Raw genomic sequence first — 17,800 nt, forward strand, 5'->3', positions numbered from 1 at the left:
CGATTTACGCAGAATTGAAAATTGGTGCTCAGATTGGATGATGAAACAGAGCATAACTAAATGCAAATTGCCGCACGTCTCACGTAAAGGTTCCAACATTTCCAATGCATATTCCCTCAACTCAACTATCATATCACAACTTGAGTCCAGGCGACGTGCTGATTAGTTAACATGGAATGTGCATTTTACACGCTAGCTGCTGACACTTCAAGAACGCTGGGCTTCATTAGAAGGTCACTTTCACTATCACCCCATCCATTGGTAAACTTGCGTACGAAACTGTCATTCTCCCGAAGCTCGAATACGCATCGGCAATTTCGTCCCCTCATCAGGCGCACCTAGTTAACGAATTTGAATCCATACAGATACCCGCTGTCTGTTTTATGTTTTCAAATTATGACTTTCGCTACAGCATCAGCAGTATTAAGACATCTCTCGGTATCAGCCCACTAGCCCTAAGATGCATAATTTCCTGCCTTTGTCTGTTCCATAAACATTACCAGACTGCGCAAATCTCCATGATTCTCTACTGTAGTGCCACCAGTTCACACATCATCTTGTCTGTTCAACTTGAACACCATCCGGCGCTTACATGGATCTACTAATGCATTTAACGGATATTTTTTTAACAGCCGCAATTGGCGACTGGAAAGAGATTTCTGAAAATGTAATCAAGCTTGACCCTGATAGATTTAAACAATGTCTGACATGTCGTCTGACTTCATAATTTGTTACTTCCTCTTTCTTTTCATCGTGGCGCCTGTATCATTCAGTGTGATTTTGTACAGACAAGGAGATGGTCACTTCGATGACCAGGTTTCCGCTGTAGGCGAAAAGCTGGGCCATGCTGCTGTCAAAGACGAGGCAGTCGCTGTTCACGATGACAGCCTGGACATCCGTTCGGATGATGTGTGGCGGGGCCTCCCAGGTGAGCCGCCGTTTGTGGCCGTTGAGCTCGAGCCGGTAGATGAATTTGTCTGCCTGTGCTTGGGACCCCATGAGCTGGACCATGGCGAAGAACTGCTGGTAGCCGTCGTACTTCTCCTGCTTCTTCAGCACCACCATGAAGTGGTGGCCAAAGCAAGACTGTACCATTACCCAGTTGAGGGCGTCCGGCACGTTGATGTCTGTCGCCTGGAGCACAATGTGCTCACCTGGCAGAAAGATGGACAGGAGAACACATTGTGGTGCATCATATTCTCTTAATTTCTGACTTGCTAGCACACGCTTCAGATCTTATGGGTGTTCACAGACTGAAGCCCAACTTCTAGAGCAAGACATTTGTCAATGTCCACATTAGAGCACTGCACGGGCCACATTGCGAGGCCCGAGGTCGCGACTCAAAGCTTGAGCCCTACCCGAGCCCGTGGCATCAAGCCCGGGCCCAGGACGGGCCCGCTACATTAACACTTTACTGAGCCTAGGCCCGGGTCACCAGGCTGGGGCCAGCCCGGGCCCGTTCCCTGAGCAATCGTAAATTGTTCACCTAGTGCGGATAGTAGACAGTGGTAGCGTAGTTAGACAGCCGTCCGGTGAATTCAGCAAAGCGTTGACGTTGCCCAGCCACAATTTGCGTACGGCAGCAGTTGCCGTGTTTACGGTACGGTGGTGTTAAACTTCGCCTATCTCAGGCTTCGCGAGTAAAAAAGCGGCGAGCAAGGGCGCTAAAACCGCTGTGACCCTGAATAATAATGTCTAGGCAAATACAAAAAGAGAACATAAAGGCGGGCTCGCCCGCTTTGTCTTTTGAACAGTAGTTTTTTTTTTTTCTGTGGATAGCGCCGAACTTAAGAGAGTCAAATGAAAAAGTTTGCATAAACGCGCAGTTAATTTTGCATTATGTCCAGATTTTTCATCAGTCATTTTTAATTGCCCGGGACGTCTAAATAATAAAACGATCTCAAAGCCGTAGCAATGACATTTCCTTTTTAATGAGCACGATTTCGTGTGCTGAATAGAGACCACGCTGGGCGCTTTTCTATCATGAAGAAAAGTAATAAAATCGCCTCTTTATTCGGTAGTAGGTTTGTATAGCCGATGTTCCCTAAACCAATATACTCTCCTCAATGGCGTTTCTCGTAGGGTAGAGATGTGGATTTAGGGAGGCGACAATCGAAGATCATCTTGGGACAGCCACCCGTCGACTGTCGAACGAAAGCCCTTTCCAGCGCTTCTTATGAGACTTGAATTGCTCAAACGTGAGCAATAACACAAAAATGAACCGACGGAGAGCACCTTCTGACAGATCTGATGGCGTCTGCTACTGGTAGCTGAAAGAGCCAAGTCAGCGGTATTCGGAATTTCAGTAGGCGAGCACATTCGTGCGATGAGCTGTCAGTCACGCGTTAGAAAGCTTCGACAAGAACGCCGCTTAGTGCAGCCCACTGCTGGGTTTTGTAATTTATATTCTTATCTTTTGTATCGTTCAATGTGGCAAGACATGCGCGTCCGAAATTATTTAGGCATAGCACAGTGAGTGACGCTGATAAAAGTCTACATACGAGCTGAGCTTTCTCTCCTTCCGCGTGGGCAAAAGAAAAAAGGAATAGCAATAGAACAGCACTCGGCAGCTTGATATATCCGTTTTACGGCAAAACCGCGTCCGATATATAAAGAAAGAATTGAATATGTTTGTTACATCGAGGTTTGACTATACCTGGCGGCAGCTTTTATTGGCAAAGAAGGACAGGCTACAGGGGTGAAGCATCCGAACTGTGTCATTCCATCCAACAGTTCGGCCACAGAAAGGTGCGTGTAGCTGCCTGGCGCGTTGTTCTCTCCTCCACACAACTTTAGCATCATCGGTGGGGCAGCTGGCGCCATCAACGGAGGCTTTTTGTAACTATTGTGCGTAGCAAAATTCCTAAGATATCAAAAACATCTTTCTTCCTTGGCTTTCAGCATTGAAAGCTGGCAGTTGCATAAGAAATAATGTAGAAACGCATGTAAAGGCCGGAACCTGTATTCCCGAAGGAAATATTTTAAAAAAATATCCCTGTAAGCGCCACACCCAAACTTTTCACAACCCACACGGAAATAGCCTTTGAATTGCACAGGCAATGGCTTCCGCGATCAGCTCCGGCTGCGAGGAACGGTCCGCCCGCATTCTGGCCGCGAGCTCCCCCTATCTACAATGGCATTGGTATCACCAGATCAAGCTTTTTGTGGTTGCCAAAGGCACGGGAGTTGTGGTAACATGTTAGTTCAACGTAGTTGTGGCTTTTGCATGCTGCCGCCCAGCGTCACAATTTAACATAAAAGGCAAGCCCATCAATAGCTACACGGCTGGAAATTTGCTCTCGAAGACGGCAAGCGTGAGGCGGGCGGAAAATTTGACGTGGCCGAGAAGTGCGTCCGACGATGGTGCAATGAAAAGGTTGCATTGAGGAACACAAAATGCTAAGAATGCACGTTCCGAGGGAAGCCGTGCAAGTTTCCCTAAATGGAAGAAACAGCTACGCGTTGACAACAGACATGCTGCGCGACTTCTCGTGGGATGAGCGTACACCAGAGTTCAGCGCCAGCTCAGGGTCTGAAGACTCCGCGAGCGACGACTGAACGTATAATAAATGCCGCTCATTCCCCGAGTGGTGTGTTTTTACTTTAAAAAAAGTTCTGGACATCGCGTGTATGGTTCGCGCCTCGAAATTGGCCCTCGAATCTGGGGAAAAAAAGTGCGGCCCTTACACTCCTTTGTACGGCAAGCCTTAAATAATGAACATTGAAAATACAAAGCAATCCACTTATAACGATACCAGATATAACTATATATCACTTCAAGAGAAAAGTAGCGCGAACACAAGACAATGGACGAAGACAGAACACACTGCACGAGCGCTCGCGGTGTGTGTTCTGTGCTCATCCATCGTCTTGTGCTCGCGCTCTTTTTCTCATGAATCGATACCGCCTCGCCCAACTTTCCGCCCTTTTTCAGATATACCACCTATAGCGATCAAATTCTTTAGATTTATCAATTCTCCCATTGCGCTGGTGTAAAAATAAACCTATATAAATATACAATTACTGGCGACATAATGGATACAAAGATAGGATTCTGGCCGCACGGATAGTGTTTACCGGCAAAATTTGTGTGAATTAATGCTTGATAAAAATCGTCTACAGTGAAGCAAATGAGGTAAAAACTGCCCGTAGGAACCGGCGTGGCGAAATCCGTGCGGGAGGGTTAAAAACAGCCTTGGGTACCAAGCGCTGTCGTAGTCACAATTGCTTTAGGGAGCAGCTTGCTTGGCCACTGCTGAGCAGCCGTCTAACACAAACGTACTAGTTTATGACCGACATGGCTGAGAATTTACTTTCATTTAAGTGTTCGCTTTTGCGCGTACCCGCGTTTCGCTCAGTCCGCATCGCAGTCCTTGGCAGCGCGCCAAGATGCTCTAGGCCGATAACATCGCGGCCTATTTATCTGTTGATGGGAGCTTCGGGGGAGGTGGAGGTGGCTCGCTCACCGAACTTGGCAGAGCGCCAAGACGCTGTGCGCCCTTGACAGGAGCACAGGTGGTGGTGGCTACATGCATGGGCCAATGTCTACATGCATGGGCGAATACAAGGGTGTGTTCCTTTTGCTTTTTTTCTGCTGGTCCAGATAAAACGATAATCGGTTACAACGATCGGATTTTCCGGTTTTCTCAATATCGTTACAAGTGTATTGCACTATATACCGTGTTTTAAGAGGAGAGCAATAAGCAAGGATTATATTTCGCTCCGTAGGAATAGAAAATGAATTTTGTGCTCAGTGGTTCCCACTCCACAACCAGAAAAAGTTGTCGTGGAGCATAGCTGCCGATGATTTCCACTAAAGTGACAAACCTAGTCAACAGTTTCTAGCCATGCAGGCATGATGAATGTAGCTGGTTCTACTCACTCACCTTCACATATCGGGGACTCGTGCCAGTGGACGAGGTGTGACGTCACTTGGCCGAGCGAGCCTTGCCACTTACATGATCCACCGGGGAAAGGGCACACGTACGGCCTGCGTCCGCATAAGCACAGAAACAGTAGAAGAAAGAACAGGATCAGTTTAATGTCAAAGATGAGCCTTTGCAAGTTGTGACTGGTTCGTCATGTGCTGCTTCATGGTCATATGCAGCTCAGCCATAGTGATGCAGAGAAAGCAGGCTATAAAACGAATTCCGCAGAGAAGGAAACAGAAGTGCCTTGCCTTTAGGCAAATTTTATTTTGTGTGTTCAACAGTGAAATAGTATGAGGCCACTAATGAATTCAAAAAGTCTGACATTTCAAATTACATACCTGTACCTACTTTGCAAAAACAAAAAATGAAAAAAACTCAATCCTCAATGTTGACAAAGTAGAAAATGTAAACGTTCTCCTCTGTGAACATATAAAAACACATATGCAGGTTTACAAACATCAAGCAAATTGCTGGCTTCGTGATGTCAGATTTTACTAGCATGTTAGCATCTGACCAGGCTGAAAAAGAGAAGGATAATCAAAATACATTTGAGTGATGTGATTGGATGAGGTCCCTTTGCAGCAGCTTTTGGAGCAAGCAAAAGTGCCTTTTGGAGCAGAAAATTGACCATTTGGTGCAGATATATGCAGAATTTTCTGGTGTATAAGTTGCGTTATTTGTTAGCTATTGCATCGGTGCGACTCACGTACAGAGAAAAATAACACGCACAGTTTTTCGCCGTTCAGTATCTGTGTTTGAAAAGAAAATCGGTCTGTACAAGAGAAGAAGCTTGTTTAGGTTTAAGGGGGTTTAACGCCCCAAAGCGAATCAGGCTATGAGGGACGCCGTAGTGAAGGGCCCCGGAAATATCGATCGCCTGGGGTTCTTTAACGTGCACTGCCATCGCACGGTACACGGGCCTCTAGAATTTCGCCTCCATCGAAATTCGACCGCCGCGGCCGAGATCGAGCTCGCGTCTTTCAGGTCAGCAGCCGAGCGCCATAACCACTGAGCCACCGCGGCGGCTAAAAAAGAGAAGCATCGAGTTGTTAGTTTTAGCACAGCGTAATCCGTTACCGTGATCCGAATCGACGGTGAGTTGAGGCCCCAACTACAGTTTGTGCAATGGTCGGTGTGTGTTCCTCAGCGCCATCTGCGCATGTGCATATAGCTAACCGTGGATGCTGTTAACAGTAGTGGAACGTATATTGCGCTATGCTAAAAGATTTTTAGGTATTATCCTTCGGCTAGAATCACATAATTTCGCAAACTCCGGACGGAATTTGGCAGCGTAACAAAGTGCAAGGCAGTAATTACTCATGGGTATCTACCGAAGTGCAGCCTTACGGCTACAAAGGAAAGCTAGGCAGCTTTCTCAGGAACTTATAGTTAAAAAAATTTGTCCTGGTCCAGGATTCGAACCTGGGGCCACCATTTCACCGGAGCATTCGCTCTACCAACTGAGCTAACCGGGACAGCAAGCCTATGGTAGGGCGAGAGAGAATTGATCAATAACTCGAATTCGGAACAGAGTTACAAATCTACTCCACCTAGGGGTATTTCCTTAAACAATTGACCAGAACAAAGTGTGTGCTGCTGCTGTATCTAGTCCAGTTAGAGTCTCAAAAGTTTCGAATTCAGCGTCGCATCCGTATGGCTTCGCGCACATTAGGAGTTGTTCTTACTAACACGATGCTGCCTGTGAGGCAAGGAAGCTCCGATGTAAAACTGAAGTTGAGTGCCGTTGATTAAGAGAACAACGCAGCAGGGATACAGTTTGAGGTGAGTGAGAAAAAACTTACCCGGACTATCCACCTCTATTTTATAAAGCAACAAAGCGAACCCCAGAATCGGCGCCCACTGACAACTCCGCGGTAGCGTGCTGTTTCCCCACTTCAGCCAAGCGTGGAAGTCAAGACCGGCGCTGTTTGTACATGTCTCTGGAATGCGCATTTTGAGCACGGCCTCCACAACAGAGGATAACCATACTAAATTCTTGCGAGCAGCAAGCCTATTTCACTTCTCTGTTGGTCTGGCCAGCATGACATGCAGCATGAGTACGTACGTTCACGTAGGGTCACACGTGGCGCCCGATAAGTTTGTTCTTAAGGAAATACAGAACATTGGCAAAGGCTACGCGCAGATTACTCGTAGTTTGTCATAATGTAGCAGCATGTAGCAGGCTTTGTCTTCCAGCACAATGGGCACAGCAATAACGCCACTGAAGGCATGCCTACCAGCTGTTGGCTACCTGAGCTCTTTAACAGATGCCGTGAAGCCTGGCAGCTGTTTCCGCCACTCGAACCCTGACCAGCCACCTGGTTGCACCATGTGTGCACAAGTCAAGGCAAACATCTACTCCTGGAGAACAATGGCGGCCACAAGAACAAAAAGTTGGACGTGAAACAGACCTGAACTCGCAGGCCTGCTCGTGTTCGGGCTTGTCGATGTATGAGAGCAGGGCAGCGCAGCCCTTCAGGAAGAATTTGCAAGGAAAGACCTCTCTTGCCAATTTGTCCATGGCCAGGTTGGGAATGTTGCCTGCACAGAAAACAGTTATACAGAAAAAGAGGGACAATTTTATTTTATTTATTTATTTTCGGCCCTCGTCACGAGGGTATTACATAGGGGGCGGTAAAACTTCGAACATGAAGGTACACGAAAGAACATCTAACATGAGGAACAGAACAAAAAACGAAAAACGCAATAACTGATAGTCAGAAAGTGTCAATATTTGGCAGAACAACAAAACGAAAAATGGCCGACCCCAATGGCCGACAAATGATGCCTAGTGACAAGTCACGGCGAAGCACTTGCTTTTCTCCTGCAATAACAACGGTGCGCAACCACCAAAACATACAACATGTACAGTCTTTGTCAAAAGTAAACGGGCAATGATGTAAAAAAGAAGCAACCGTTTCAGCATGTTACAATGGGTCTCCTACTGCATTTCAGTGGGTCTCCTGTTACAGTGGGTCTCGTACTTCTCCACACACACAAATGGCGGCCACCAAAAGTAGACAGGGCACATGGTATACGAGCAAAATTAATGCTATCACTATGCCTGGAAGTGGGTGTGCGGCTGCGTTTCTGCACTGCACAGACAGCGAACAGTCTCTGTATATAGCGCTGCAGCATGCAAGCAGCAACACTTCCCAGCTGAACAATCCTGCCATGCTTACTAAACATGCATGCTGTTTATGTGGCGGCCAGAGTGGCTGTAGTTCTCGTCGCCATGCTTTCAGCCGAGAAGCAGCAGTAAGACCACACTGGTTTGTAACGCAGAGCATTACCTGACAACTTTCAAAGCACTGCTACAAGACTGAAAAAGGCAGTCAGTGTCTCCTGCACGATTCCGTACTTTAAAAGGCATCAGAAAAGGAGGCCATAATTGCGTATCTACTGCTTATGGTCATTAAACCCATCGTTACTAAGAAAAACACATTTCCACGCACAGTTTCCAGTTGACATCTATCAATAAATACAATTACTGGCGTTCCCTGTGGCAGGGCAGCGTAGGTAAAAATGCGATTGGATTGGTATATTAGCACCTTCAGTCGAACGGATGTTTAGCCTTTACTAAAGCACTACACATCATCACGTGCAGATGAAACTAGTCAGAAGAAGTAAATGCAGAACTATTTTTGACATACAAGCTCACAAAAAAACCAGCTTCGCCAACATTTCAAGACATTTACATAAGTAACAAAGAAAAAGATGACTTGGCACCACGGCCTATATTTTTGAAGTTGTTTCTCAGCTGCTTGTGAGGATTTATACATAAAAAAAGTTAATACGAAACATAATCTAGTCCCTTTACAAGAAATATTTTATAGTCGTAGCTGTATTCGGGACTGTCTTTGGGGTTGGAAACGATGTAACGAGTATTAACTGAAAACACAAGGTGCTGCGTTTCACCCAGGGGGTTTATTGTGCAGGCTAGAGACAGATACACATTACAGATAGATGTGCCTAGAGATAAATACAAGACTAGAGATAGAAGAAAGAGCAACCCGACAGCGGCGGCCACCTGTGCGTCTGGACGTGTAAGAGGGGGAGAGTTGAAATATCTACAACTTCATCATCAACTCCTTCGTGCCTTCATCGGCAATATCACTGTGCCACGTCAGTGGCCGGGTTGTATAAAATCCAGCCCGTAATAAGGCGTTCGTTCTGTAGTCAGGCTGATGATAATTTGCTGGTAATCTGCCCAAGCATTTCAATGTATTCGGCAAATGCTCCCACTTTCGGGTCAGATGACGTCTTTTTATTGACTTCACGTGCAAGAGCAGCAAGCTCAATGTCAATATCTGCGAACGTATTTGAGTCTACAGAATCATGTCAACTTGAATGCTAATAGCGTCTCAGGCCCTTTCGCAAAGGAATGAATCGTCATCTGCAGTTGTGTTCAGTAATGCGGCTTACCAAAGCTAATGTTCGGTTATGAGGCTTACCAAAGCGAATCTCGCTATGTGAGACGCGTATAGGCCTCTGATAATTATTATCCAAGCGGTATTTGACGTGCACGCGCATCGCACAGCCCTTAGGCATAACGGCATTGCATCATCCATCGAAATGCAGTACCCTCTCGCCGATCAGCAACCTCAGTTTCGGGGACTGCTGGCTTCGCTCTTTTATATTATCCGGAATCAGAGTGGATCCAGCACCAGAAAAAGCGACCAGCCTGGCAGGCTATTACAACGCTCTATGAATAGGGTCCTGTGAGTGATCGCTTGAGCTTCCAAATGCATCGTCACACAGCCCGCTTAATGCTGGAGTCAATGACATCGATATAAAGCAAAATTTCGTGATGAGTTAAACATATTCTGATTTCTTTCTAACTTATGCCAAGTGTTGATGATGTTTATCAGTTTTTTAATAAAAATGGATGTAGAGTGGCGCAGTCTGCGAACAGTTTCCCGCGAGACTCATTATGAGAGAACTGTGGTCAAGAAGAATGACACTGATTTTATCGGTCTCCACATAGATTAGCAGGTGCAGCAAAGTATCTCATCCGCCTTACACCGCACGCACATAAAATGAAGTCGTTCTCCGCTATCCACGTCAGTTGCATGGGGTCATTGCACGCCAAACATCCCTGACGTTGCGCTCGACCATCTCCAATTTGTTCTAAAAAATCATGGAAACTTATCCTAATGTGCGTAATGAAACTCTGAAACACTTTTGCCGAAAAAAAAAATTTCTTGAGGTGAGGGCGGTGTGAATATTTAGAAAAGGCGACAAAGCAGGCGCTGCTCAATAATTACTAAAAAATTGAAATTTTTGTAAAACACTTAAGAATTGTTTTCATTGACATTTGCACAGATCCTGGCTTTCGATATAATTCAAAACATGCAGTTTATACGGTATATTTAAAAATCGAAGTAAAAAAATGCACCATTTTCGTCGTTTTTTGTTATAAATATCAGCTTGCTCTCGAAAATTCAGAAACCGCCGTTTTATTTCTCTAGATGTCTGGTATCTGTAATAAATGTTACAAGGATTAAACTGCGTACATCGAATTAAAAAAAATAATAAAGTTGCACAAAGTGCGTTTTCAGCCAAACATTCGTTACTTTCACCCTTAGGAGTTGTAAGTAAAAATAAAAACGATGGCGGTTTACGTAGAACAGTTTATTGCCATTCATTTGTGAAATTTTTATCGAGTTATTTTATTTTAAGGCGAAAATTTTTTTTTTGAATTTCAACTCTCTAGCCGTATTTTGCTTCGCCTTTCAACGCCTTTTCATAGCAGAACACGCCACGTGGTATGGCACGACACTTACCGCCAGAGAGCATCTTCAGTTTTCCGTCGTTCGCTGTCGTGCATTTTTAGGTCTGGAGGTAAAGAAGATATCTCGTGACATTCGGCGGATGGTATGCAATAAACGAGATCGTTATTGCTTTCGAAGTTCGAACAGACCTGCTTTTGTACGGGGCTGTCAAGAAAAGAAAAAAATGCTGGTAGTTCAGGTCCGGTTAACCCTGGTCGAAAGCGCAAAGCTGCATCTCCCTGGCTACGTTTGTGGACGAGCAATTGGCGGTTATCACATTTTTTTATTTGTTAAGCATCTTCTTTTCATCCAAACGACATTGAAGGCGCTCACACAAGACAGCATAAATATTTAATATAGCTTCGGTGATATTTACAACTATATTAGTGCTCGTTGTATGCGGAGATATGGAACCAAATCCGATTGCAAACGACGCCCAAAGCCTGCCGAAAATTTCAGACAGCCAAATTGAAAAATTCGCTTTGTTTTGGTGGGGGGTAGATGTGGCGCAATGTGAGGCAGGCGTCATTTTCTTTTCTTAAAACCAACCTTGATTTTACTTCGCTTACGGCGCAGTTCGCGTGCCCACCAGGATACGTGAAACAGGCGTAAATTCCTTGTTTGACCTCTAGCTACAATCAAGGTCATGTTTGCGGCCCCGCTGGCGTCTCAAAAATCGGGCTTAGTAAAGCTTTTCGCTTCAAAACAAGGATATTCCGCGTGCTGTCTCGCATGGAAAACGTGGAGGGATGGCGAGCTGGCAATGCAGCCGTATCACAAGTCCTTTAGTTATACCCGAAAAATATCGCGAAGAGCGCGCTCCTCGGTCGGCACGTGAAGGAGCGAAGTGCAAAGCTGTGGCGAGTAAAGCCCCAACTCGATGGACACATCCTAAGGGTACGGCCTAGCGCACCTCCATGCACCCTCTGCTGGCGCGTTCACCCTCTCGAGCCGACCGAAGGAGTTTCAAGCGTGAAGAAAGGGGATTTGGGGGGCGATGAAAGGACCACTTAAACAGCGAAGTTCCAGGAACCTGAGAGAGCTTCAAGCCATGATGAAAAGAGTCCCCGAGAGCCTCGCTATCCTCCTATTGTTGTAAAAATTGAAAATTGGTTTTTGTGGAATGAAATGGCGCAGTAACTGTCTCTGATAACTCGGTGGACACCGGAACCGCGCCGTAAGAGAAGGGATAAAGGAGGGAGTGAAAGAAGAAAGGAAGAAAGATGTACCGAAATAGAGGGCTCCTTAATAATTTCAACCTCCTGGGGATCCTCAACATGCACTGACATTGCACAGCACACGCGCTCCTTAGCGTTTGGCTTCCATCGAAATGCTGCCGTGTTCCACTACTACCTTTTCGCTTGCTCACCTCATGATCCGGCTCGCTTCTTTGTCTCCCCTTTGTAGACGGCGAGAGCGAATAACTTTTATCGAAGAAAAAAAAAGAAAGTGTGGTGGGGGCTAAGCCCTCAAAGGGAGGGAGACAAAGCTCACTGGTCGAGTGGTAGAAGAAAGAACGCTTATTAGGCGAAGACACCCATATTTAGTCTCATGACACCTATATAGGCCAATTACAAAGTGCACACCTAAAAAGGCAAAACAATCCACTCAACTTAATCAAGAATGGAAACCATCTAAACCACACATACTGATTTGGTTGCAGTTGTTCTGTTGCCTTCACTATGTCTGCTGACTTGTCGCCAGACGCACTTCTGATGCGGACGGCGTTGCATATGTCCTCTCAACAAGATTGTACTACTGAGTCAAACATCGGAGCGTCCGCCACTATTTATTATGCGTCGCAATGCGGACACCCGTCTATAACATCACTGATTATCTCGGTACCAATAGTGTTTCACGGACTCTCAAAGACGCCACTCCCATAATGAACTGGTCGCAAGGTCAGACGCGGCATAGTATCACGCGTTCACTAAGTCCCGCAGAGCTGTAACATACTCAGAAATTGCCCCCCCTGGCTCTTGCCATCTGCGTGGAAAACGGTGGCACTCATGATGAAATGTGACGATAGGGAACATATCTGCTTCAGTATGGTGATCGTAGCTCTTCGTCTGTGGCGTCCGGGCTTGTTGCGTTAGTCGTCGTTACAGGTGGCTGAGTAGCTTTTCGTGCATAATAATTGACACCACCCTAATCATCTAGGGGATAAATGAGGAGTGTACCTTAGTGCTCTGCTGGCAGTCGTGAACCTCCTTACAGCGACGTTTGGTACCAACTAATGAGAAGGCCGGCCCCGCTTCAGTATGAACGCAGGTGGCGGCTACTTGTTGAGTTTCGGTTTTACCGCGTGGTGAGACATTTCCAGAAAACTCTGGAGTATTCCTCGAAGAAAAAAAAAATGAAAAGTTACGGTTTTTATGAACGCTGACTTCCCAGTCTACTATGAAGCGTAAAACTCTTTTGGTTCCGTTAGGCCTCGTGTCTGACCGTTGCCGAAATGCGCTCTCTGCCCGTCGGGAAAGTGGACGCCGCTGTCGTGGACTTGCGATTCATGTCACTAAAGATATTTTTTGTTCCCCACAAAACTACTATGTTCTTGGCCCTATCCTTCTACTTGTCCCTTCATTATGCCATGAATTAAGACCGCTTGGCTGTATTTTGTGTCGATGAGAATGGATTGTAGAACTGGGATATCGCAAGCCCGTTCTAAGGAGACACCATATTGTGCGCAGTGAAGAGAACGTGTCCACGGACGACAGCTATTGGAATGAAGCACTCAACATTAATTTCGAGGTTTCCATTCAAAATACTCGTAGCTAGACAGTATAGGCTTTCTATATATTCATTTGATTATTCAATTTATGCTGTAATTCGGATCTACTTCCCGATGTTCATCGATTTCGAAGTGATGCCTTCGCACCGTGGTTACCACCGAGTACGAACTGTGCTCGCCAAGGCAACCATGAAAATTTGAAGAAAAAAAAACTCCATCAAAAGAACAATGCCGATGAGCATGCCACATGAAACGGAACATCGCTGTAATGAATCATTTTGATTCCTGCTGGAGGGCGACGCTCAGTCCAGTCGAACAAAGGAAATAGACGTTAAGGACTCACATCAGCTGGAGTTGTGTCGACGAAGCTTGAAGTGGCACCCCAAGACTACGGACCCAAGGAATACGTTGCCATTATTTTGCAGCGGCTTGTGCAGTATGACCAAATTATATAATTCGGGGCCAACGACGAGATTTTGAACGCAGGCCTTCGTGGTTAACGCGCTTTAGATGTGCGCTGCGTTGTTCGCCACTCACTGCCTGATTACTGCGTGCCCCGCCATCCGCAGACAAAATTTAATTTCAAAATTGGTTTTTGTGGAAAGGAAATGACGCAGTAACTGTCTCTCATAACTCAGTGGACACCGGAACCGCGCCGTAATGGAAGGGATAAAGGAGGGACTAATAAAGGAAGAAAGGTGTCGTGGTGGAGGGCTCCGGGATAATTTCAACCACCTGGGGATCATTAAAGTGCATTGAAATCGCACAGCACGTGGCGCATTTGCGTTTCGCCTATATCGAAATGCGGCCGCCGCGGTCGGGTTTAAACCCGGGTACTCCGGCTCAGTATAGCCGCGCCTTAACCACTGAGCTACCGCGGCGGGTGGCAAAATTTAGAAACTAATAAAAAATAAATGCTAAGCGTTCTACAGCGGTCATCGAATATGATGAGCTGAGCCGCGTCCGCGTGTATTTTTCGAGCGGCGCGTTTCTCCAACGGCCGCTCCTCAAGAACACGTTAAGCATTAGCGGAAAGCGTTTGTAACTGAACAAATCTTGAGCGCTTCTGCTATAAACGCCGAACCAGCGCCTCCTTTATCCTTTCAGAGGAGGCGCTGGCCGAGCACGATCAGGTTAACAGACAAGAGAAACGGCGATAAAATCCACAGCACGCGTTGCTTTTGCTCAACACGCTCACCGGAAGCGTTCCCTAGAGCAACAACATCGTTGGAAAAGAAAAACACTGTGAATTCAATCATGGGGTTTTAAGGTTTTAACATCCCCAGCGACACATGGGCTACAAAGGATCCACGTGAAAGGCTCCGGATTAATTTAGACCATGCACCTAGGGTTACGTGCACCGACATACGTGCCTTGCGCGTTTCGGCCACCACGGCACGTAGTGACCCTGTTCCTCCAGCTAAAAAAAATAACAAAGTAAAAAATTCATGTGGATTAGTTCAGCTAATCCAGGATATACGAAGCGAAAGATGTCTGCGTTCACTGTGTTCATTGGCGTTGACAATGTTCTAGACGGCGATGTCTTTGAGGAATGGAAGGGCGCATAACTGGCTCACTGGATATACGGACTCCTCATTCGTGCTTTGACACAAGGCCGAGCTCACTCACCAGTAGTAGTTGTCTATCAGCGGCAGACTAACATCCCTGCGGGAAGAATATGAACCTAGGAAGGGACGCATTGAAGGACCCGAGCCAATGGCACAATGACGGGACACGCGCGGGCTGCGGCTCCTATTTTTGCGGGAAAAAATTACAAGAAGCCGATAAATAAACCTGGAACTGATTTCGCAGCAATCGCTATAGCGGAAAGTCGATCTGTTAATTTGCGGGTGAAATGTGTAATAGTTATCGAGGCAAACAGGTCAAGCTCACTCACCAGTAGTTGCTGTCTGTCAGCGGGACACCAACATGGCTGCCGGGAGAACCCGAACGTAAGACAGATGGATGCATTCGAAGGACTCGAGACGGCGCGGTTCGGGTGTGCACCGAGGTATGTGAGACAGTTACTGTGCCATTTCCTTGCCTCAAAAACCAAACAAAACAAGTGAGCCGATGGCGTTCATTGGCGTTGACAACTATGCAAAGGCCGTTAATCTTCACGAAAGGATTGGCGCACAACCGGCACCGTGAGTACGTGAAAACCTCAATCACGCTTTTATGTACATGGCGTTGGTGTCCACCTGCAACAGCCTGCTTTGATTGCGTTCCGTACACATTGGATAGGCAGCGCGCCCTCCCTGCCACCCTGGGAGTAGGCTTGCAGTTAATGGCTGATCGCGAGAGATTGATCACTAAATGAACGCCGCGGCCTAGCTATTGCTGCAGTGCCGTATGTCAGCCACAACGCAGTCAGTGCTAATGTATTCAGGCCACAGCTCGCTCTCACCACCGCCACATGTTTCAAAGCACGAATGTGGCGTCCGCATATCCAGGGTACAGCTATGTGCCTTTCCTTTCATCAAAGACATCGCCGTCTAGAACATTGTCAACGCCAACGCCAATGAACACAGTGAACGCTGCCATCTTTCGCTTTGTATATCCTGGATTGGGTGAGCTAATACACATTATTTTTTTTATTTTTGCCGATGTGACCAGGGACGCAAGCTGCATGGTAGCTCCCGAACGCAGCCATCGAAGGCAAGCCGCTAGCACTTTGACGTCGTTTTTTTTGCGAGGAGCAATATTGGCGCTTGGTAATATTGTTTAAAATAAGGTTATACAGCTAGTGGATTTTCGCCTGGCTATCGGTGAAGTACCTATCTGTCCATCACCAAAACAGTGCAGGTCTGGTAGTGGTGACGCAGATTGACTTGATGACGCGCACGCTGACAAAGCCATAGGTGTACGTAGCAGCAATTAATTCCTGGAGTTGACAAGCATACAGATGGTTTTGACCATTTTCTGGAAAAAATGGTTGACACCATCTAGAATGCTAGGTGTTGCAGGCTGCCAGGAAACTTGTGAGGAAGTCGCACGCGCTGTATCGCTGTCTGACAAGCGATAGCAATTGCTTTAAAGCTTTCCATACCAGAGTTTAGGGGGTGCAAATTCGCATGCACTCATTTCTTTTACTGTACTGCAAGTCGTACTAATAAAAGCCCAGACCACACATATGTGTGGGTTCAGTTTGAACATAACGAAGTAAATATTTTCATTCTTTGATCATGGAGGTTAGTTCGGAGGCCCACACAAAAAAAATACTCCCAGGAAAAAAATGTCATTTCTCCGGCTGTTTTTGCACTAGCAGGAAAGGGTTATAAGTTTCCAGCAACAGATATATTTCACCAGCATCGTGGCACTGAGAAAACAGGCCACTGAGTTGCAGGCCGAAGCGAAGACAACGCGCTGCAATGAGATAGGTGCGCTTTCCCTCAACGCCGTGTCGGTGGGCTCGGACGCTGTCTCCACACAGTCTGGTGCGCTTCACTGCAATGCAAGCACAGTGCTCTTCTTCACCGTCGCAGACGACACGAAGCACTCCTCAGGGCCACTGAGCGCCTGCACCGCTTTGTTTAGATGCTCTGACGCTCCGCAGAGCGCGGCCACGCGGGGCCGCATTCGCAAATATGTTTGACGACCCTGTGCAACACATGCACACCTTGTGCCGGCTTCTCTACTACCGCACATTATTACAACCTCTTGACACAAAACCCTGAGGGCCTTTTTGCACAAGATGAAAATTACGTTGATTATAGCTTACCTTCTAGAAGGAGGGAACTTGAGATTGATGACGTGTATCCTCGGCCACGTTGTGACAGCTCGCACACAGATCGAGGGGTCGGACAGTACTAACACCAAACGCTACCTTCACGGCCTTTTTATAAGCACGGGCAAGGGGGGAGAAGGTTGCACCGAACGCCATCAGCAACGCGGTCTGAAACGCGAGCGCTGCAACCGGCGTCGCATAGAACGCTCAGTAGCGTTCCAACGAACGCGTGTAGACCGCAATGCGCGGATGCAGCATATGTACCTCAGCACAAACTCGTGGAGCAGCTCGTGGTTCTGCAATAGGCCACCACGGTGGAGAAGCGGAACATTAGAGCACACGCCATATCCCAGTAAACCTTGAATATTAAGAGGATATCAACAAATGGTCTTAACGTCCATTGTCCATGTATCGATATCCTCTGCATCTTAAGGCGACTATTGGACTCAAATATCCTCCGCATGCTAAGTGGAGAGGATATTCTAATATGCATGATGTTCTTACAGCCCATTGAACGTTTTGGAAATGTGCTAACAAATTACCAGAAACAGATATGTTTGTTTTTGAGGGTATGAACAAACTGAAATTGTTACCTTTGGATTTTATTTATTCCTGCGTTCGCAGTCCTGCATTTTCA

General features: G+C 46.6%; 1 protein-coding gene across 1 annotated transcript; it reads right to left on the minus strand.

Moving 5' to 3' along the window:
• Positions 1-687: 687 nt before the first annotated feature.
• On the minus strand, positions 688-17,231 carry LOC144123155 (E3 ubiquitin-protein ligase Siah1-like). Its single transcript, XM_077656038.1, has 4 exons — positions 17,158-17,231; positions 7,343-7,472; positions 4,887-4,990; positions 688-1,154 (listed from the first exon to the last, which is right to left on the minus strand). Exons 2-4 carry the CDS (start codon positions 7,450-7,452, stop codon positions 766-768), a joined length of 603 nt encoding a protein of 200 aa, XP_077512164.1. The 5' UTR covers positions 7,453-7,472; positions 17,158-17,231; the 3' UTR covers positions 688-765.
• Positions 17,232-17,800: the final 569 nt, after the last annotated feature.

This window comes from Amblyomma americanum, chromosome 3 (assembly GCF_052857255.1).
Source record: "Amblyomma americanum isolate KBUSLIRL-KWMA chromosome 3, ASM5285725v1, whole genome shotgun sequence".
Classification (NCBI taxonomy): domain Eukaryota; kingdom Metazoa; phylum Arthropoda; class Arachnida; order Ixodida; family Ixodidae; genus Amblyomma; species Amblyomma americanum.